Source organism: Bacillus rossius, chromosome 12 (genome assembly GCF_032445375.1).
Source record: "Bacillus rossius redtenbacheri isolate Brsri chromosome 12, Brsri_v3, whole genome shotgun sequence".
NCBI classification, from domain to species: domain Eukaryota; kingdom Metazoa; phylum Arthropoda; class Insecta; order Phasmatodea; family Bacillidae; genus Bacillus; species Bacillus rossius.
The window spans coordinates 12,656,410-12,680,506 of NC_086339.1; the positions used below are offsets into that span (position 1 = coordinate 12,656,410).

Below are 24,097 nucleotides of genomic sequence, written 5' to 3' on the forward strand. Positions count from 1 at the left end.
AAAGACAAGCGCTAAACGCATTTCGAAGGGATATCCGTATTAAATTTTCTGCAAACCATCTTACACCGGATATTAATAGAAAGGAGAAGTTTGTCTGTAGTTCGCGTAGCGCGAAGATTAAACGACGTATAGCCAAGAATTGGGTAGGGGGTGTCTGCACATCAAATAATTTTTTTAAATTCTTAATAGTTTTTTATTAATTTTCAAAAACGTTTTTACTACTTTTTCCTGATAATTCCCTGGCAACGGTTTTTTTTGCATTTTTGATCCTTTCTTCGTCTCCTGGTAACGGATATTGCATTATTAATCCTTTATTTGACTTCTGGCAATAGCTATTGCATTGTTGATGCTCTCTTCGTCTCATGGCAACAGCTATTGCATTGTTGATGCTTTCTTCATCTCCTGGCAACAGATATTGCTTTGTTGATGCTTTATTCGTTTTCGGAATATAATCCAGTCTTTCTGTAGTGTGCCATCATGTTGACACGGGATTGGTTAAATTAATGCGAATTGTAAAGCTTTTAAAAACTGTCGAATCCAGTATGCCGTATTTGGGTTGTAATATTTTCCAGCTCATCTTAGTTCTATATATAGTTTCTTTTTGTTTCATAAGTTTATTTTCAAAATTATTCGAATCAGTTTTATTTTCTTTCCGTTCGAGGCGCTGCAGTAGAGGCATGTACAATGATCAGTGCAAGAGTGTTATGCCTATAGAGCGCCGTAGCGGGCGCATCAGCTCATTCCTCATGATCATGGCCTGGTGTCGTTCGCTGGTTGGTTTCTGCCCCATTGTACCATTTGCGCTTGCTTCCTTATGAACCGGCTCACGTGTATTTTTTTACAATTTTGTGATTGTTTTCTATTATTTCACGGAGGTGGTGTCGATAACACATAATCCAATGAAATCTGTTACTGAAATATATAAAATCTTGCATCGCGTCTACGTCACTTTGTTTGAAAACCGATTGCAGGAGAGAAAAAATATATAATTATTAACCATGTTTAGAAACGTAATTTTAAAAAATCTACCAAAGTAGGTAATTAGAAATTGCTAGGGGCAGGTAATTTTCGCGAATAAATCTGAACGCCTATTAGATTGCAACAAGGTACACCCGCACCAGAGGTTTCTTCCTTGTGATTGGCGGCCGTCTGCGAGAGAAGTCGTTTCTTTTTTTGACCGAGCCACTCAGGATGCGTTTGCTTCCGCACAGAATTACTGTGATTGGTGTTGTAACAAATGACATGCGCCTGAAAGAAATTCACCCAATCACGAAACATAGGCGATGCTACAGTGTTTTAACTTATAACTAATCTCGGAATCTTTTCGCGAAATCTGCATGGCCCTAGAAATTGCAAATGCTAAAGATATTTTTTTTTCATTCTATTGTATTGGAGTGAACGTGGGTTGGATGAGGGTTTTTCAGCAGCTGCTATTGTCAGTCGGGGCTTCGCCGAGCCGCCGACTGTTGTTTTGACAAATCACGCGCGCCGTTTACCAACAAATGCCTCGCGGCGACCTTCGGGACGCCGTGTCTGCGTCCTTGCGCCCGCCAAGGCCTGCGCTCTGCTGGCGAGGGGCAAGGGGGGTCCCCGCCGGCATTCAAACTGGGGATTAACATTGGATCAGAGGTGAGACGGGAAGCCTGAGATGTACATCAAGTTCTGTCCCTGCCCGAACACGCCCGAATATTCACCTTCGGCCAACCTCGGGTTTATTTATATTTCTCTGTTTATTTTAATGTAGCTATACTAACCTAACTAACCGTCCATAGTGTTTTTAAAGTGTTTTAATGTAGCCAACTTAACCGACCACTTTTAATACTTGAATTCATTTTTTCCTGCGCAAAAATAAAACAAATCCCGAGGTTGGCCGAAGGTGAATATTCGGGCGTGTTCGGGCAGGGACAGAACTTGATGTACATCTTAGGCTTCTCAGGTGAGACAGAGAGAGAGAGAGAGAGAGAGAGAGAGCCCGCCACGTTTGCCAACTGCTGGAAATCGCTCCGTTCTAATCCACACAGTTGGCGTCCTGAAACTGTAATTATTTCTTCACCAAATCACGTTCGCCGATTTCAAAATGTTGCTGACTTCAGTCACGAACTAGGATTGGTTGTTGCCCCAATGTTAAAAAAAAAACTGTTTCAATTTTTTTTTTTAGATAAACTTGAAAGCATCAGCGCTGTGTTTGTTTGTATTCGCCGGGAATGAATACTTTATCGGTCACGCGGGCTACCAAAGCAAAAAAAAAAAAATGTTGATTTTCAGTGGTCGTTCTCGTGACCTTGTGTCGACCCAGGGAGACCGCAATGTCCATCTGGAAGCTTCTACTGGGTGCATTTGCGCCGACGATTTTAGAACAATCCCAGGTTAATTTATAGACAGACGTTCAATCATATGCATGTGTAATGTGGACATATACTTTTCTGTTCTATCATTGTATTACATTCGTTGTTATTTATTGTGTTTGTTACTTTCGCAGTACTGCCAAGTATTGCGGATTTTCAGTAATCGTTGCTGATTTAGAAGTCCAGTTACGGAATTACGAAAGCAGAGATACTTAAGGGATGTCTTAATATCAGCGTTTCTTACCATGAATATCGCCCATTTAGCTCTTGTAAAGTACTTAACATAAATATGAAAGGAACTTATTTTGGCTTTTTTGATTATTAAAAGATTTGAAAACCTGTATGGAAGTGGTTTAATTATTTTGTAGAGTCTAGTACCTGGCGTAAACCCGTCATGGTGATTGTTTAGAGAACACAACCTATGTTTGTTTGTTATTTAGGAGTTTTTAATGTTTTAGTTCGAATTATGTTTAGTATAATCATAAGATTATGCAATGTGATTTTGCGTAGTGAGTGGTTAAATTTTGATAGCCTTAATGTGGCCATAAAGTTGGTTCTAAATAAAATGTGGGGGTTCGAAGTAGGGTTTAAAATCGATTCCCGGTGTTCTATCGGTACTTTCGGGACTCGACATAGATAACATAATTTTCGTTTTTACTTGTGCGCTGTGGTTACTTTCACTTGATATTTTCCTCTGACGAGGCGATCTTTGCAGGTGGGGTGAGAGGGGTGAGAGGGGTGAGAGGGGTGAGACTGCCGCTCCAAAGTCGGCAGTCGGTATGGGCGCTACTGCCTGTGGTCGTCAAGCCAATACTCTTTGAATTATAACGATAAATTTGTTACGAAAAGAAAAAAAATGTTATTTTAAGTTAATAATCACGTGCTTTTGCATGCGTTAAAACGATTATTTGTTGAAATGTTTTCTTTACGTAATTAAAGATTGAGAGTAAGACTGATACTAGTTACGTTTTTTGCAATTTAAAAAAAATCAACACAAGTGTTTATCTTTTAACTTTTAATCAATAATAAAACTTGTTTAAATCGTTCAAAACTAACCATTGATACTTTCAACCATCGACTGCTGCACCATTAATTTTAAAAAAAAGAAGAAGAAATAAACTACCGGGTACCGGAAAGTACCGGGAATTCTCGGTTGCTACGAAGACTTAGTACCGAAACTCCCGGGTGTGTGAATGAGTCGCAGTGCCGTACGGCCTGGTCCGAGGCCGTGCCGCCGACGCCGCGCTGTCTGCGGAGAACCTGGTCCTCGAGGGTCGCTGACCCGAAGGGAGGCGGGGGAGGGTAGGGAAACCCCCGGCGGGCAGGGGGTGTTCCGCGCCGGCGGCGAAGGAAAGGAGGAGTGGCCCCGTGTTTTCGCACCCCCCACCCCCTCGCTGCGGGCAGGCCCGTGGGAAAGGCTCTCTGGTTGGGGGAAACCCCATCCCCGCCCGCCGCATTGTTGTCCGCGGGAGGTGTTTAACTGTAAAACTGCTCCGGCGAGGACCTGGAGTGGGGGGGGCGTGGCCGCCTCCGCCGCTGACGAGACAGCTTCCGTCGCATCTCCTCGTCTCCCTGCGCTCCTGGTAGCTCTGGGAGGGTGTCGACGTATGTAGGTCACGAAAGTCACGAAATTGTAAGATATCTGAAGGAATGGTCTCGAATTTCACGAAAATATTACGAAACTGAAGGACTAGTCTCGAATGTCACGAAAAAGTTAGGAAACTGAAGGACTGGTCACGAATGCCACGAAAATATTACGAAACTGAAGGACTGGTCTCGAATGCCACGAAAAGGTTAGGAAACTGAAGGACTGGTCACGAATGACACGAAAAGGTTAGGAAACTGAAGGACTGGTCACGAATGCCACGAAAATATTACGAAACTGAAGGACTGGTCTCGAATGCCTCGAAAAGGTTAGGAAACTGAAGGACTGGTCACGAATGCCACGAAAATATTACGAAACTGAAGGACTGGTCTCGAATGCCACGAAAAGGTTAGGAAACTGAAGGACTGGTCACGAATGACACGAAAAGGTTAGGAAACTGAAGGACTGGTCACGAATGCCACGAAAATATTACGAAACTGAAGGACTGGTCTCGAATGCCACGAAAAGGTTAGGAAACTGAAGGACTGGTCACGAATGACAGGTTAGGAAACTGAAGGACTGGTCACGAATGACACGAAAAGGTTAGGAAACTGAAGGACTGGTCACGAATGCCACGAAAATATTACGAAACTGAAGGACTGGTCACGAATGACACGAAAAGATCAGGCAACTGAAGAACTGATTACGAAAAGGTTGATAAACTGAAGGACATTCGTGACCAGTCCTTCAGTTCATCAACCTTTAATTGCACATGGACATCATCTCTGAAAATGTTTTACCTTTCCAACTTGAAAATGGGTACGTTCCTGCGGATTGTAGAAATTTTCGAATCACATTTACTCTTGTTTAGTTTTGGTTACATATCCATATTTAATAACACACATTTATAAAATCACTCTTTTGTAATTTTTTAAGATATTCAGATGAACATCTGAAATTGGTTCACTAGGTATTTGTAGATACTCTGTTTCATTGCCATCATGACTGCAAAAACATTCTTTTAAGGGTCATAAAAATTTCCTATCATTTATGGTTGAAATTCGACTTCATTAAAACTTAATCACGACATAATTTAATGTTATGCCTGAAGTTGACAATTACTGGATGCAAAAAATTTTACTTTCTGGTTTTTGAATTTTACTTCTTTAGGAGCGTTGAACGTGGTGTGCAACGAAAAGGCACAAGAAATTTAACAGGATGAAGTCCAGCGCGCATGCGCAGTTCGTCTATTTGTGTTCAAACGCAAGATATAAATTGTAGCACGTGGTATATTTTCAAAAGAGTAAAAAAAAATAATTAATGTCAATAATCACGCGCTCATGGGTTTTCACCAGGTATTGAACAAATATCCTTTGGATGCCCTTTTCAATGATCATTTTGGCTAAAGTATCCATCCTTCCGTATTCGGAAACAGCTTTCATCCAGTGGGACGTATTTCGGAATGTGGGAAATCGAAAAGAGGCTGTAAAGGCGGTATTCCAAGCCTTGTTGGGACACATCAACTCGCGGGCTGTTCCATAACGTGTCCAGACCGAATCCTGGTAAGGTGACAGATCGGCAATTGTTTTAATGAACTGTGCCCCGCGCGAGGCTATAAATTGGTTTCAACACATTCTAGCGGAAGTTTCGCAACCATTGTTACAACTGTTACGGCCAAAAACACTTGAGATAGCAGCACCATCGCACAAAAATAGAACCGCCTTACTAATTTTTCTCAAGTCCTTTTAAAATACTGATTATTTCTTGTTATGGCCATTAAAGGGTAGCTTCGCTGTCACAAAGTTTCATTTGGCACACAAACACGCTTGGTTCGTCCCCAGATGATCACAAAAGTGACTATGTACGAGTTGATGGCGCCAGACGCGGGTCCGCCACGTGGACGAAATCAACGGAAAAGTGAGCTCTGCGCATGCGCGGGATTCGGGCAACAGCTCGTCTACGGATAGGACACCGAAATCCGTCCCCTAAAAGTAAGGTAGTACTGGGCGTGTCGTGCCGTTTTTATCGTGTATTGCAATCCTGTGTGCTATGGTATCCCTTGTATATTCATTCGTGTCATGTTCTGCAAGAAGAGACAATGGAAATAGCGTCTGGCATTGCAGCTGTGTGTACGTGCAGTGTTTATTTATTTACTAATAATGTTATTGTATTTCTTGGCTTGTGCCATATGTAATCTCTTTCCGCTAAAAAAAAAAAGGATTTACAAAACCAATCCAAACCTACCGTGCTATTGGAAAACGGTTAGGCTACAGGTGTGTGATCACAAGCACTAGGCGTGTGATCACAAGCACGGAGCTAGACAAAAGAGCGCGGGGAAGGCCGTGGTCGCGGAATGTTTGCCGAGAGACAGCGGGGAGCGGGGAGCGGGGGAGTGTTGTCCGGCGCAGCAGCGGCGACGAGCGCGCGCGCCCCCGCGACTGTTTGCTCAGGATGTTCCGGAGCTCGGCTGCAGGCTTAGCGCGCGAGTGCCGCTGCGCCGCTGAGCCACTGAGCCCTGCTGAGCCGCGAGTGCGCTCTCCGCCTGCAGGACTCGCCAGTCGCTATGCCCTTACAACAACAGAGGGGTCCGGACCCAGGATCGGGAGGATATTATATTTGTATTGCACTCTGGATTCAAAATCCCCAGACTGTGGAACGGCAGTGGACAAAAATTCGTTTGATCGACAGGCAGTACAGATAACAGTCAGTCTGCCTAAATTCGTTTGATCGACAGGCAGTACAGACAACAGTCAGTCTGCCTAAATTCGTTTGATCGACAGGCAGTACAGACAACAGTCAGTCTGCCTAAATTCGTTTGATCGACAGGCAGTACAGACAACAGTCAGTCTGCCTAAATTCGTTTGATCGACAGGCAGTACAGACAACAGTCAGTCTGCCTAAATTCGTTTGATCGACAGGCAGTACAGACAACAGTCAGTCTGCCTAAGTTCGTTTGATCGACAGGCAGTACAGACAACAGTCAGTCTGCCTAAATTCGTTTGATCGACAGGCAGTACAGACAACAGTCAGTCTGCCTAAATTCGTTTGATCGACAGGCAGTACAGACAACAGTCAGTCTGCCTAAGTTCGTTTGATCGACAGGCAGTACAGATAACAGTCAGTCTGCCTAAATTCGTTTGATCGACAGGCAGTACAGACAACAGTCAGTCTGCCTAAATTCGTTTGATCGACAGGCAGTACAGACAACAGTCAGTCTGCCTAAATTCGTTTGATCGACAGGCAGTACAGACAACAGTCAGTCTGCCTAAATTCGTTTGATCGACAGGCAGTATAGACAACAGTCAGTCTGCCTAAGTTCGTTTGATCGACAGGCAGTATAGACAACAGTCAGTCTGCCTGAGTTCGTTTGACCGACAGCCGAAACATCCCGCTGAAACCGCTCCAAACTAGACTGCAAATTTGTTGTAACTATTACTCCACTTGTTTATTTCCGTGACTGAAGCTTTCTGATTCATTAGAGTTTTTCGCTACTCTTCAAGCAGAGAATTTAAGGAAGAAAAACGCTAACTTACCAGAAAGTAAAAATGAATCAGCAGAACTTATAGTCTATATAATTTCGACGATTCAGATTCAGAGAACTGTTAGGAGCATGGGCGAAAATTTGTACTTATGATTCCCAAGGCGGGCTCGCGGAATAACGTTTATCATTTCCATTTCATAGTTACAATTTTGCAAGCGCGAGCGGCCCCCCTCAGAGAGGAGCTTTTTTTATTAGGAGTGGTCCGGTTCCCCCCTCCCTTTTCGAAAACTACGCCCATGGTTATGAGAAAGGGGCGTAGCTCAGCATTGCAAATAAAGGTTTTGAAATTTATCAGCCGAGTTGGTTTCCGGACTCAGAACTAGAAATACCACACCTAATTGGCTGGCATTATCTTTGAAAGATTTGTGCAATGGGAGTGCATGACTTGATGTAAGCTTTTGGACATACGCCATTGCTAAGCACATGTATGTCCGTAGAAGAAAACTACAAAAAAACCAAAAGACAAAAATAGTTAATTTGAGTATTTTGTCTTTTGGTTTTTTGTAGTTTTCTTCTACAGACATACATGTGCTTAGCAATGGCGTATGTCCAAAAGCTTACATCAAGTTAATTGGCTGGCACTTGGGTATGATGTGTGTGTATGTATGTATATATATATATATATATATATATATATACACACCTATATACCTATATATATATACACATATATATATATTTGTCTGATCTGTGGACGCTGAAAGCAAAACCATATACGTCAATGCAAAACATTTTTATTTTGGTTGATGTTTCATAGTTACGCCAAGGTAACCAACAAACTTCTAAATTTACTAATTTTTTATTCATGCAAAAATAAGAAAAACCAAAATGACTTGATAAATATAGGCATTAATAACAAAAAAACAATTATAATCACCGTTTATTTAGATACAATTAACACATCAAATAACCAAAGAAAATATAGCACAAACTTTTTTAGTTTAATAATGCTGTACGTTTCTTTATGTTCCTTCTTCATCAGTTTAAAAGAGTGGTAATTTTCTAATACAGAATTAGAAATAAAACGCTCCTAGTTGTAACTGAAGACTTTACAAATGGATAACATTATTCAGAAAGGAATCAACCCACTATATGATAGATAGATATAAAAATTAAACTTAAAACTAAACAAAAATTAAATATGAAATTTATTGCTTCAAAATTAAAAGTACATTATCAAGATCTTATAACTTATAACTTTGTACCTGTAGTTTACTTAAATACTTATTATTATTTAATTATATTTTCATTTATTCATGTAACAATGTTATAATTTATACGTTTTTTTGTTTATACATAATATTGAATTTTAATAAATTATTATTTTTAACTTTCATCTTTGTATAACTAATGTAAAGTTTCTTAGGTTATATTTTATATATTTATTTCTCAGTTATTATACAGTTACAAATGTTTACAATCGTCAAAATACCGCATGTAAATTGAAGTGACTATAAGCACTCACATACAAGCTTGCTTTCGTGAGTGCTAAATTTCCTGGTGAAAATTGTTAACAAAGTGTAAAAAATGGGAATTTATTATTATTATTATTATTATTATCATCAAGATCTTGTTTTAACTCCATTTTCTCACATAATGTGCATAGCCTACGCGGGTTGGTTCCTCTCTGTGAATTTCCGTCCGAGAACTGTGGACGTCTTGTGACGGGTGTTTTGTTGTGTTGGCAGGCCTGGGGGACGCGTGGGGGGCCGCCCCGCCGCCCGTCAACCCTCAGGAGTCCATCAAGGAGCTGGGTTCGCACCTCCTGCAGGTAACCACGCCACTTTCCTCTCTCTGCCCGTGCCCGGGCGCGCATCTCCAAACCCTAGGTTGATTCGCCTGCTGGCCCTTGGAGTGCTCTGGGATTGGTCGCGGCACTGGCGGGGTTGGAGGAGGGGGTTTACGGCCAGGGTCACCGTGGGAAGGGGGAAGCCTTTCTTTTCACAGACGAGAGAGCCACACCCGAAATTCCCCGAAGTTCATGCTCGCTTTTTTTTTAATTTTCCGTTCCATCTAATTTTATAAACCGGTGTGGCATTAAATTTTGCGGTCGATTAGGATAGGTTAGCTACATTATAAATACTTTAAAACATTGTGGATGGTTGGTTAGGTATATTAGGTAAGTATAGCTACATTAAAAATACTGTAAAATCATTTTATGGTTGCTTAGCAAATAACTTTTTTCATATGTAGCTATCCAGGGCTAGGAAACCGTTTACATGATTTCACAGTATCTTTAATGTAGCTATCCTAACCAAATGAACCGTCCACAGTGTTTTAAAGTATTTATAATGTAGCTAACCTAACATTTTACAATGAACCAAATAAAAAAACCGAAGATGCACTATCGGGCGTTTGGCTCTCTCGTCTGTGAAAAGAAGGCTTCCCGTGGAAAGGTGGTCCCGCTCTGGAAAATTTTTATGATGGTAACTGTTGTTTTGATCTTGGAGGGGGAAGGGAAAGAAATAGTCGGCTTGAAAAAATTAATGCAAGCTAACAAATATGCGAGGGTGAACATGTGTACTGCTGCAGGTTATTTCAATAAACTCCGACGGTGCAAAATTCAAAATGGTTAACAATGAAATGAACAGTGCTGGGAAACTAAATGTGACGCAGATTTGGAGTGATAGCTGCAATTGTTAGATGAAGAGTTTCTCAGACATTAATAAACCAGATATTATTAAAAAATATTTAATTTAAAAAAATTTCAAAACGCATTTTTTTCAGAATTTGTGGTGTTTTTTTTTTTTATATATATTTTTGATCCAAACTAATCAATACTTCACGTTTTAAAAACTACAGTTAACTTTTGGAATAACATCTTGTCAGTATAAGGAAGATTGCAGGTAGTCGCTCTACTTATGACTCCAAGGCGGAATGTCTTGGGCAAATGGTGGTGGTTGTCTGATAGGAATGCGATCCCTTGTAACAAGTCAGGCTACCAAAGAAACGGTGGGTGGAACAGAAAAAAACCTACCAGGTGGCTTCCAAATGGGGAGCCCGTTTCTTTTCTTGGGCTCCCCATGCGGTGGCCATTCCGGGGGTTTCTCCGGGGGAACGGAGTTTTGCAAAAAATATTTGCTAATATCCCACCATGTATACTTCTTTTTTATTCAAGACACTGAACTGGCTTTATTGTAACAAAATTATGTATGAATTAATTATTTTATTTAGTTAATTTTAATTAGAAAATATATTCTATTTATAATGGCAAAAAAATTATTCATACGGGAACCTCACTTGTATGTTTTATATGTAATATTGTAATATTGAAAATGCAACATTGTAAAGTATTAAAGGATAGTTGTACTACTTTTATTATGTTTTATTTTTACTTAAGTGAAATTTATTATTAATAATATTATTAATATTATTGAAATTTGATAAAAAATAAAAAGAACTTGCTTAAAGCACACTTAGAGTGTTCCAGTAATCTGCAATGTAAAAACTTTTCCACTACCGACTTATGAACCACGTTTCTATACTTTAATATCCGCGCACTACGTTACGAAGCCTGAAGGAAGATTGTTTGGTTTTTTTCAAACTTTAAATAACTCTTTACTATGACTTTTGGAATTATGTTTTTAAACTGTATTTTTAAAAGTGATCAAATGGCTAAAAGGGGTGTTTTTTAGAGTAATTTTAGGCGTAAAACAACTGGTACAGATTATTGCAAGCACTTAAGGGTTCGCATTACACCTTTACCTTCATTTATATGTCATATAATGTTACGGTCACCGCTCAAGGTTCACAGTTATCGTGTGATGATGAAAGACTGCGCGCCAGCCCAGAGGAGACACCGCGCTAGAAGCACCAGCGAGCGTCGCGCTTATCATCCCGCCTCACTGACACACATACACCCCTGACGAGGCGGGTCACTTAACCCAACATGCGTTACAAATTATAATATTCTACTTGTTAGTTGCTGCTTATTAAAAGTCAGACAAATATTCACAGTTTAAAATTTTTTTCGCCTGAATAACAGCGCCGCGGTCTCACAAGAACGTAGGCTATATTTTGTTTTGTGTCCACATCTGGATAACACATACAACTCTACTTGTGCGCTATTATGAACTATTTATGCACGATTATCAAGGATCAGCAAGAACCAAAAGTAAAATAAGAATACAACATGGCGGGTGATACCGAGCCTCAAGTGAGAGAGGCTTAACACTGATAAAAATTTTCAGCTTCATTTTCCGAAGAATCCAGGGATCTCCATCAACTTACGGACCCTGAGTTCACTTACTTTGAACATGAATTAAAAAGAATATTCTGGTATATTAACAAAATATTCAAAAAACTGGTTAAGTATGCAGCAATAACTCTCTAATTTTGTCCAAGTTTGTGTTCACCTTTGTTTAGAACGAATCATGCAACTCAGAGCTCGAAATACGGCGTATTTTACACGAAGATTCGATTGTTTTAAATTACGAAGAACTTTTCGTCATTTCAGTTAAATTCTTCGTTGAAAAGTACGTAAATTCGCTGTTAATTTGTAACGGTGTAGAACACGTAAGTTCGAGTCTCCGTAGAAGCAGTTTATTTATTTATTGCCTTATTTCAAGTGGCGAAGTTAAGGCCTTGTATGTATTACACTTAACCACATACATATTTACTAACTAGGTACATGCAAAGTAAACCTCATAAATTTTATAGCCTAGACATACCAAAAATTGTCACAAATACATTTAAATAAAAACTGTATTGACATGAAACCAGCGGTAAGCCCTCACGGCGCTAGTTTCATACAAGGCAAGCAACTGTATAACCCTGCATGTTCTGAAATCAAAATCTTTCTAAACATGATTGTTTATTTTACCATCACGTGGTTGTTATCTCTTTAGCACATTCAATGACATTTTCACATTCACTACAGGAACTTGGTTACTTATTTTTGCACAAAAACGCAATAAGAAAGTTACATGTTGATTTACACCGGGCTGCCGGCTCAGACATATCAGTACAAATATGAAAATAACAAAAAATTAGCATATTAGATACACATAAGCTATCTGAAGTAGGCTATAATATATGATAGGAATACAGGCCTCGCTGTGTCGGTGCGGTCAGCAGTACGTGTGCACTGCAGAAGCCAGGTCCGAGGTCTTGTAGAGGGGAGAAGGGGGTTGCAACATTGTTCACGTCAAGGTGTGTAAACAAGACGCGAGCGAGTCTCTTCAGTACTAGCCAGAGACGCGTGACGTCTAACCTCGCATGTTCTCATGCTGCAAGTAAACTCATAATAACAAAACTCGGATACGCAATTTAACGCAGAATTCTTTAAAATAATACCGAGAGTGATAAATATAAAAAAAAAAATGCCGTTTTCAATTACATTTCGTTGCCGAAGCAGCTCCGTTGACTATCCAATCTTTCGATTTGCAGAGCTAAAGGTTAATCTGTACGTTCAACAAAGCTGCAGTACCCGGCTTTGCCTCGGGCTGAACACAGGTCGATACATTGTCCTCGAATTAAAGCAAAATGGATAGCGCTATATGCCAGTGTGGTGGACACAGAGAAATGACACACAATCATTGCTGTTTGTATGTCTATGCCCTATGATTTTCTGTTTATCCATGGGGGTCTGGAAGCAACTGGGGAAGCCTAAGATGTAACTTACATCAAGTTCTGTCCCTGCCCGAACACGCCCGAATATTCACCTTCGGCCAACTTCGGGATTATTTATATATATATTTATATTTCTCTGTTTATTTTAATGCAGCTATACTAACCTAACTAACCGTCCATAGTGTTTTAAAGTGTTTTAACGTAGCTAACCTAACCGACCACTTTTAATATTTGAATTAATTTTTTCCTGCGCAAAAAATAAAACATATCCCGAGGTTGGCCGAAGGTGGAATATTCGGGCGTGTTCGGGCAGGGACAGAACTTGATGTATACATATTAGGCTTCTCAAGCAACTGCAGCAGTGTCCGTACACTGGCCGGTGTATAGTTGCGAGTGTTCGGGAAGTGTCCTCGTCGCAACGCGGCGAGAAGTGGAAGGTGTGTGAGGTCGCGAACCTGCGACCTCCAGGCTGTCTCCGAGGGGGATGGGGAGGTGAGGAGGGGGGGGGGGGCTGTCCTGTCATCACTTGTTTCACGTGACGGCGGGCACGGCAACCCCCCACCACTGACCCCCTACACCGGGCAGTCTGGAGATAAGCGCGCGCAAACAACTCCCGGAAGTCCCGCTCCACGCTGCCGTGGTCAGAGGACCGCCAGCATCCAACACCGCTCTCCCCCCTGCATGCCCCCCCCCCCTTGCAGCAGAACCAAGCTCTCAGGAGAACTGTACACCCGTCGGAACGACCGGTGGCGGCCCCAGACCTAGGGGCAGCCTTCTTTTCACAGACGAGAGAGAGCCAAAACCCGAAGTTCCCCGAAGTTCATGTGTTTTTCCCCGTATCTTTAATGTAGCTATCCTAACCAAATCAACCGTCCACAATGTTTTAAAGTATTTATAATGTAGCTAACCTAACCTGATTGACCATTAGTATCTATCCTTTTAACAACACCGCCATATTTATTTACAATGAACAAAAAAAAAAAAACCGAAGATGCACGATCGGGTGTTTGGCTCTCTCGTCTGTGAAAAGAAGGCTGCCTCCCAGACCTAGAGACACCTTAATAATATGGAGAGACGCCTTATCGGCGGACTTCAGGGTATGTAATAGCTCCCCAAAGGATGTCCAATACTAAGAAGATACTTAATGCTGTCAGGTGTTAATGCACCGATGTCTGGTAGAGAAATGAAGATCTTATTCACGCCAATGCGATTTCTTTTAAAAACTGATTGGTGTCACAAACTTTATGCCCATCGCTTTCAAGTGCAGACGTAATGTAATTTCTTCGTCTTGAAAATTCACCAAGCGTCCTCGCTGGTCAACGATGCTGACGACGACTTCGTGTGCGCACTTCGCGACGACTGGAACGTAAATGATACTTTGCGGTACTTCGACCAGTTTATATCCTGGTGGGACCATCGGCGAAAATTCGTGCAGCATGTTGCTTAGTCTCCCGTTGAGATACATTCCACTTGCCAAATTACAATTTATTCTTATGACATTCACAGACAAAATGTGAAAAAAAAGTGGGGTTAGGGAGGCCTCCCCCGGTGAATTTAAAAAAAAAAACTCTTGAAAAAAATCGTTTTCAAGCCAACCTGGAACTAGATTTCGATGATGAATTTACTAATTTTTCTTAACAACTGTTGATATTCTTTCCTGATAAATTATCACTGGGGTAAGTTTCGTATACAATAACGATCAGAATCGGTGAAATCGCGTTATTACAAGCGGAAACGAAATCTTTGAAAGTGTTTCTAATACGAAATCACGAAAAACTGAATTGAAATCCAAACGTTTTGACCATTACTTTGAATGACGTGGTAATAGCAATTAAATAGACTGCTTAATTTTCTCATTAATGTCACTATATTTTGCTCACAAAGCTAGACAAACAAGAAAAATAAAAATAAAATAAAAAAATGGCCCAATCTTCGTAGTTTACGAATAGCTTCGTAGAATAACGGGCTCTTGAGTTTACTTCCTTTTGAACCCGAACTCCCGAGAAACCTCTTTAATCAGTAGGGACTGGACAAATTCGCGGTTTCAATGACCACTAGGATAGACTCCACGATTCTCTATGTACTCGGGCAACTATCACCTGGTCATTGGCTACCGACTCGGGGACACACCTGTTTACTGCGATTCTTATGGTTCGCTACTTCTTTTGTTGTTTGCCATTGGCTCGGAGTCCTTCAGGTAAATTGCGGTCCAATCACTGACGCAGCATTAAGCTAAACGAGTTTGGATTCCAGCCTGTCTCGAAAGGAATCCGTGAATTTTTCAGGTCTCTATTAATCAGTGACGAAACCTTCAAAAACTAGCTAAATACACAGCAAACACAACGGAGCACACAAAGTCCTGAGTGGTTTATACTGAGATTCAATTTTTGGGGAACTACAAAGAGCGCTTCCAGCGAGGCGGGATGATAAGAGCGACGCTCGCTGGTAGTTTCTAGCGCGCTGTCGCCTCTAAGCGCAAGGCTGTGAACAGGCGCGCAGTCGTGGAGAACACCACATAACTTAGAAAGTCACAACTTAGAACTGTCATAACTTAGAAAACTTGGAAAAATCCACCTTACTTAGAAATACACAACTTAGAAAGATCATAACTTAGAAACACGCAACGCAGAACCACACAACCTAGAAACGTCATAACTTAGCAACTCATAACTTAGAACTGTCATAACTTAGAAAATTCTAAGTTATGTGTTTCTAAGTTGTGTGTTTCTAAGTTATGACAGCGCCCCGCAGTCGTGCATGTGGGCAACTATGATATATTTGAGAGGTGACCGTAACATTATATGGCTGAGAAATGTAGATAAAGGTGTAATGCAAGTCCCTTGTCGTTCCGGCCACCTGGAGAATGCGCGAGGTATGAGATGAGATCGGGGTGTGGAGCGGCGACGGAATGAATTGGCGCAGGGAAGCGGGAGCACCCCGAGGTAACCCACAGACCGACCCCACCGGGAGTCGAAACTCCGGGGTCGCCTTGGCGGGAGGCGAGTGTTCCTTGCAACCGCGTGCGTGTGGACAGTCCGTGCGTTGATGTCCGTGTTGTTGTTGTTGTTGTTGCAGACTCTGGACGGCTTCATCTTCGTGGTGGCGCCCGACGGCAAGATCATGTACATCTCGGAGACGGCGTCCGTGCACCTCGGGCTGTCTCAGGTGGGAGTGGGAGTGGCTCCCAGCACCTCTGCCCCCCCCGCCCCTCTCGCCCCTCTCGCGGCGGTCGCTTGCCTGGTGCCTCGCGCCGTCTCTGTGCGCTCCGCAGTTCACACAGCTCCTGCAGTGCAGTGGTGCAAGATATGCCTGTTCGAATCACTCGTCGAAATTTCTTAATTTGTACAGTCATCGTTTTAAAAGCGTCAAAATAAAACCTAATTCCAGGCATTAATGAGAATGATCTTCCGGTAGGTGGATAAAAGTTATACGGTTTATGTTCAAATGACTTCGTTATTTTTTTTTTAAATTTTGCCAGCTATCTAATAGTTCATTTTTTTTAACTACATACATTTCTGTTGCTACGTGAAATTGACGGATTAAAAAAGAAAGAAAAATACACATGATATTATTTTACAGTCAATATTTGATAGGTCTTCATTGACAATAATAATTATTATTATATTTTTTTAATTTATTTGCAGTGGGCACTTTTTGATAAGGATAAGAAGACGTCGTCAGTTCAGTAGCTCGCAGGCTATAATTCACAACTGCGTGATTTTGGACTCAAATTCTGGTGTGTCTGCGCTCGAAATTGCCGAAAGGGCTCCTTACAACGGGACATGCTCATTAATTTCCCAATGCCCCTGACCTGTAAGCTGTATGCCCTTCGCTTGTAACCCGGTGTCTACGGGAGTGAAAAATTAATAAAATATTTTTAACACGATTCTGTGCACCTAGCACATGCGTGGAGACCACTATCGTTAACCCAAAAGTCCGACAAAATTAGTCACAACGGAACACCGAATCAACAACTTGCCTGTTCATTTCTGAAAAAAACATAAAGTGAATGTTCGAAGTTTTTTTTTAGCAGTGCTGTTTTAGTTTTCAGTGCTTTATCGATAAGTCACTGCCTTGAAAGTAACGATTAACAAATTAATTCGGGCTGTAAGCCCATGTTTTCTGCTACGGCCAGATGATTTCGTTGGTAAATTAGTTGACGATGAAAAAAGAAAAACTCTTAATTTCGGAAAACACTGAGACAGAGTTAACAAATTGGGAAAAATCAGAGGCACATAACTTGTTTGTTTGTTTAATTGGGAAGGAAGTTCAGCATAATTGTGCGTTTTAAATTTTCTGTTAAACCCGCCTTGCGAATGTATAGAAACCATAATCCAGCCCATAAATATAAGGTGTGATTAACTCATTTGCTTGTTTATGAGCCTATTAAGAATGATGGGTAACCGTAAATGATGAAGGAATGCATTTAAATAATAACTGCAGTATTTATTAATGTATGTTATAAGTGCGTAAATAATAGTGAAAACCATCAGCTAACTAAATTGACTAACTAAATTAACTAACTTGTTGAAGTTTACACAAGTTCCTGAAACAGATTTTTTTTTGGGGGGGGGGGGGGGGGGGAGTTAAACATATATTATGAGTTTTTTTTTTCAAGTTGTAAAACCTCTGCTTGAAATACAATTATTTTTATATTTTTGAAAGTAAATAGTCGTAGGTAAAAGTGTACTGAATGTGTTAACAACAATATTAGTGTTTGTGTACATTGTGTGGATTGCAGCTATTGGATACCCGGTAACTGGTGATTCCATAATGTATCATTTTTCTGCTCGCATGAATCTGTAGTAATTGAACGTATACAAACAAATATAAGTCTAGGGTTTGCATATTTTAATCCTGCAACTGTTTCGCAATGCTAAATCACTGATTTTGATTTAACGGCGTAGGAGCCAAAATTTGAAACAAAGTTTTATTGTTTTAAATATCCACCTCCTCTCTCATGGAATTAAAACGTAGTTTCGTGTTAGAAAAAATATTGTTTTTAGTGCAAAAAAGAGAAATACAACATATAAAAAAAATTCCCCATTAAAATTCCAGAAACACAGTGTTAAGGTTTCTAGTTCAATGGCTCTAAACTATGACCTAGTATCTGCCTTTAAAAATAAGTCCCTCAATGAACGAATATTTTGCCTACAGATGCCTTACAATGAACAGCTTATGGCTATTAGGAATGGGATGGGAAAAGGATATTGTTTATCAAGACTGCACAAACACATACAATGCATGCCGCTACAGTAATCCAAGACGCGGCCGTATGCGCGGAAGTAGACGGAAACATTTTTTAACATCAACTGTAAAATATTGAGAGTAGGACCCCCCAATTAATATGGCACATTTTGCTCCGAATCATGTAAAGAATGTGCTCTCTGAATAGCGATAACTCTTCGCGAACCATGCTGAATGGTCCGTAGATATTAGGCTGGATTTACAATTGGAAAAATAACGGTAACAGGAGGGAAATGAACTAATTTTATTTCTGTCATACACATTTTGGCGAAACGGCCACTGAGAGCCATTTTCGCTGCACTACAGAACTGTTCGTATTTACCTATCATGCGGTTGTAGGAATTTATTGAGATATAACCTAAATATGTTCCGGTAATGATTCGTATGAAAATATTATAATAATAAGGTTAATGATATAGATACATAAAACAGACAAAAAAATTAATTTTAGGTTTCTAAAATTTTATTAACTAAAAAAATTTATTTGCCATTTTATAACCTAACAAAATTTATGAGTTGAAAAAAGTTTTTTGCAGGCTGCTGGTTAGTTGCCGTGAGAAAATTTTCATCACGAAATATCTTCGGCTAAAATTAACACATAAGAATTGAGTCATGAAACGATCTGACACAGGCAGTGTGCATTGTCTGCTACGCACTCCACACTCGCCGTGCTTTTTTTTTATATCGTGAATCCAGCCTTGCTTGTTCCGTGGCCCGGCCTGGACGGGTTAATGTCACAGGAGAGGGGGGGGGGGGGGCGGCCAGCGCCGCCATCTTGCTCAGGAATACCGCCGCTCGATACAGCCGCCGCTCCGGGCAAGTCGTGGCCTGCGTTCCGTTACCGCCTCAGTGCGCACCGTGCGTCGCTGGACCGCGTCAAACCGTTCCCTTTCACGGTCTCCGTTCGAGCAACTTCCCAGCGGCTCTCATCCATCGCTCCAAGATGAGCTGAATAAATAATTTGCAGCGTTACGTTTGAGCCTCTGTACCTACGCTAGGATAAGATGGGGTGTATCCGTGTTGGGTTTAATCAGAGGTAAAGCAAAAAAAAAAAAAAAAACACTATTTTATATTACTTAGATTAATTTTAAAAAAACTTTTTGAGAAAATTTTGCCGAATGTACAAGCAGCATTCTGTCTGTTTTTAACTAATCTAATAAGTTTGTTCATGTGTGCCAGTCAAGAGAAACCGAAACATATATTTTTACTACCACTTGGAATTTTTTTGCTACGGTTAGTAAGACTGGCCGACCGCAGAGTTCACCAATTCACAGTACGATTTTAACTGCGTATAGTTGTTCTACACACACACACACACACACACACACACACATCTATATGCTTGTGATTTAAATTGTATTCATAGTGTATGTATGGTTGATTATCGTATTAAAGGTGGTAGATATAAATAAACTTAAAGACGCATTTATATGTCGACTCTAGCACACGAAGTATAACACGTAGGTAACATGTGTGGGATACATGCAAACTAGCAGGCCCGATATTTCAGCTCGAGCAAGCATTTTCACCTGCGGTCCCAATCCGACATTGTGGGTTCTTATCCCCCCCCCCCCTCCCTTTTTAACGATAACTTATTCTCCGTCAATTTTAGTTCGGTTCTCAGCATCTTCACCCTGCCTCCTGATTGGCTACGGCAGCGCCGCGTGCCAACTGCATGTGCCACGACTGTCGAATAGTGATAACTCTGTCTCCCCACCAAGGCGGCCTGGTATGCATTACCGGCGGAGCACCGTATAAAATGTCCGTACGTTAGTGAGATTTTTTTCTGGGGGGGGGGGGGGGGAATTTAGTTACCAGACAGCAACTAAAAATAATTGTTCTTCCTCTAACACATTGGTTAGTAATGCACAAAACGTTAGACTTTAACACTATCTGTTTCAGATAAACCATTATTTTTATAGGCAACATTCATATATTCAACAGGAACGTATTTTGAAATGAACACTGCTTTATAGCAGCTGTTTTCTAAAAGATTTTTTTTTAATGTTTGCAGTAGTCAACGTTCTTTAATCCGGCATTCTTCCAATCGGAACACTCTGTAATCCGCCACAGATCGAGCCATTCTCGTTCTGATTGTTTCCCCGGGGGTTTGCTGTTTTCCAGAGGGTTACATTATCACGTTAGCATAACATCACAACTGTGTGCATACAATTTACAGCCATGCAGTAGCTTATTACAACTATATTTTTGTTTAACTATTCATATTAAAACTATAGCTATTTAAAATTCGACAATCCTGTAAAAATTGTTGTTTTGTTACCTCAATTGTTGGATTTAAGAAGATTTCTTTGTAAAATTTTAAAGAAAAAAAATAGGAGTGAGAATTTCAGTACACGCTAGCTATATGTAACATCTAGCCTCGGTAAAGAGCAAATTCATGTGTTCTCTTGTTGAAAATCGAACATGAAATGTAACGTAAAATTCTTTAAGAAAAAATAATGCCGAGCGTGATAAATACTATACAAAAAATTTAGTTTTCAACTACATTTCTGGACGCGAACCACGCGTAGTTTCCGCACCCGCCGCTAGAATTCGCTGCCGGAGCAAATACGTCGACTATAGGATCATTCGATATGCAGAGCGAAATGTTAAACTATATTATGAAACAACTCCGATAAAAGCGAAAAATACGTGGGAAAAAAAATTACCAAGCCCCGGATTTTGACCTGATTTTCGACAAGGAATTTTTTTATATTAAATTACTGCGAATCTTGTTAAAATTCGTTTGAACAGATAATTAGAGACCGGAAAAATTCGCGGGTTCGATGACCTCCAATATGGACTGCAATATCCTCTACACACTCGGGCAAATGCCAACTGTTCATTGGCTGCTGACTTGTGAGTCGTCTCGACTGGGTGGCCTGTGATTCGACACTTCTATGAGTGAGGGTCTCTAATTGGCCCTCAGTCCTCCAGATTAACAGTGAACCAATTGACAGAAGCAGCACAAAGGCATAATTATTTGAATTTCGGCATAACACGAAATTAATCCGCGAATTTTTCAGGTCTCTATACAGATAATTCTTTTAAAGTTTCCGTTTCGGCCGCGTGGACACTGGACGGACGGGTCGCGTACACGAGAGCCCGGGCGTGCATGCGTGTTTTCTCCGGGTGCTCCCGGCGCTGCTCTAGCCGCCGGCTCGTGTGTCCACAGGTGGAGCTGACGGGCAACAGCATCTACGAGTACATCCACCCGGCCGACCACGACGAGATGACGTCAGTGCTGTCCAACCCGCAGCCGGTGTACTCGCACAACCACCTGCTGCACGGTAGGTGGGCCTATGCCGAAACCCGGCCAAGAACTACACGGGTAGGTGTGCTCTCACAGGAGGTGCCCGGGTCAGCTGCGTACACAGAGGAAAAGGTTTGTTTGAATCAAACAAATGTTTGTTTATATATGGCAAAACAAATATTTACTTGGTGGAACAAAATATTTTGTTGGCTTAACCAAACTCGGTAAGTAACAAAAAAAAATTGGTTGTCTGTAAAGTCGGTTTACGGACGATAGTTTAACGTGACGTCATAACAAAACATTGATGAAATGATTGCATACTTTAATGAATAAAATTGAATTTTTTTTTTAATTATCACCATTTTGTATGGATACAAAGAAGGAGTGAAATTAAATCTACAATTTAATTCATAAATTTACTTTTATTTGCACTCATTAATTCAAATATGTTTATTACTTTAACGAAGAGATTATTTTAACTATAACTTTTATGCATGTCTGCTATTTGACTTCTTCCAATCTGTGTTATTCTGTTAAGGATAGGACGATGATGGGAAAAGTAGGAAACGAATGGGAGTGTTTCAAGTTTATTGTGCCTCGAAAAAGTCAAATCGATGGTTGGACCAATCGAGTGGAAGAGAGATAGATGCGGCGCAAGAGTACAATGAGTGTAACGGGACACAGCGTGACGGGACAATGTGCGTTACGGGACACTTTTTCGTGCGTGCAGCCGGCGTTCATCGATTTATTAGACGTTGTCACTTCAAAAAAATTTTTGTTACCCCTAACCAAATATACAGTTGAGTTGAAAAATCATTTTTTTTTTTTGGGTCAACAGAATCTTTCCTACTACAAAATATTTGTTTGAATTAACAAATTATATTTATTTACCATATAGGCTACGAACAAATATTTAGTTGAGGCAAACAAACCTTTCTCTCGGTGTACTGCCTGTCTCATCGTCAACTCCATCTTTGCAATGTCAGTTAACTTGCAGAAGTGGTTAAGTGTAATAAGAGAATACTTATGCGTAAGTTCGCCAACTACAAAGACGTCAAATAAATCAATTATAGCGCGAGGAATCCTCAACATCGTTGTTTCCTTGCACTGAAACATTTTTTAAAGTACTATTTATCGGGTCAGATAAAAATAATAATTATTATTATTATGAAATATATATTTAAGTTTGATGAAAGTTATATTTGTCAATCACCATTGAAGATGGCTGCAACAAAGCGTCGGGCAAACCTTAAATTATACAGACGCGGTCTCGCACGCCATCTTGTTTTTTTTTCTTTCTTCGTCGTTTCGTTTACTTAAGTGATATTTCTATAATTTTAACTCTATATTTGCGTTTGTTGTTCTGCTACAAATATTTTCAACAGTTATCCATTTAGTGTAATATCGTGGTTGTGAAAAGGCGCGCGATCCTTCGTTAATTGTCATCACTTGTGCGACTCCGTATACCAATGATTAGGGACCGGAAAAATTCACGGGTTCAATGACCTGTAGGATGAACTCCATAGTTCTACGTACACTCGGTCAAATGCCACCCACTCATTGGCGTCCCAACGTAGCAGCCTGTGATTCGATAAAGCTTTGGTTGGGTGTTTCTCATTGGCCCAGAGTCATCCAGGTGAGTTGTGAACCAATAGCAGAGGCAGCACTGAGGTATAACGATTTGCATTTTAGCCTATCGCGAAATGAATTCGCGAATTTTTCCGGTCTCTACCAATGATACCACACTAAGAGAATATCTGTTGAAAATGTTCGTGGCAGAACAACACATGCAAGAGTAAAAATCGAGTTGAAATTTTAGAAATATACATTTAAGGCCCCCGCCCACCCGGGCACACACACGGTGCGCAGAGCTTCAGGAAAAAAAAAAACGCTATTTCGAAACTACTCAAGACATCCGAGTAGGGTCTGTTTACGAAAAATCATTTAAGAATAATTAGTTTTGTTTCCCGATTAAAATTAAAAAAAAAACTGTGTTCTTAGAAGAGTACAAATGGCTGATAGGCGTGTGTTCAGAGTAATTCTTAGACAGATTCTTTGAAAGTACTGAAGGGAACTTTCTCCGTCATGGAATGTTACGGCCACCGCTCAAATTTCATAGTTCTTCCACTGCGCGCCAGTCCAGAGGAGACACCGCGCTAGAAGCACCAGCGAGCGTCGCGCTTATCATCCCGCCTCGCCGACACACATATATGTACACCCCTTAAATAAAGAAATAACGAAAAGAAGGTGAGGGGAGGGGGAATCAACATGGCGTGTGAGAAGGAGACATTGTGCGGTAGAAAGTGCTCTGTGCTGTGTTGTTGTTGTTGTCGTGGGTGATGTGTGCAGCGCTAGTGTTGTTGCGCATGCCAGCAGGCTGCATGGACGGCGACGGAGACAGCATAGTGTGCTCCATGTGCTCGTGTCCCGAGTTCGAGTTCGAGAAGGCCTTCTTCCTGCGCATGAAGTGCGTGCTGGCCAAGAGGAACGCAGGCCTCACCACGGCCGGCTACAAGGTGACCATACAGGCCTCCCTCCCTGCATGATCGCTGCGA

At 40.9% G+C, this 24,097-nt stretch overlaps 1 protein-coding gene across 2 annotated transcripts in view; it reads left to right on the forward strand.

The window, feature by feature from the left end:
- The window catches only part of LOC134537540 (single-minded homolog 2), a 146,168-nt gene that overhangs the window by 96,168 nt on the left and 25,903 nt on the right, over positions 1–24,097 (forward strand). The window contains exons 3-6 of one of the 2 annotated variants that reach the window (XM_063378094.1): positions 9,160–9,242; positions 16,118–16,207; positions 21,465–21,579; positions 23,916–24,058. In XM_063378094.1, coding sequence (XP_063234164.1) covers positions 9,160–9,242; positions 16,118–16,207; positions 21,465–21,579; positions 23,916–24,058 — 431 coding nt within the window. The remainder of the gene's footprint in view (positions 1–9,159; positions 9,243–16,117; positions 16,208–21,464; positions 21,580–23,915; positions 24,059–24,097) is intronic. The other variant, XM_063378095.1, reaches the window with a different exon arrangement.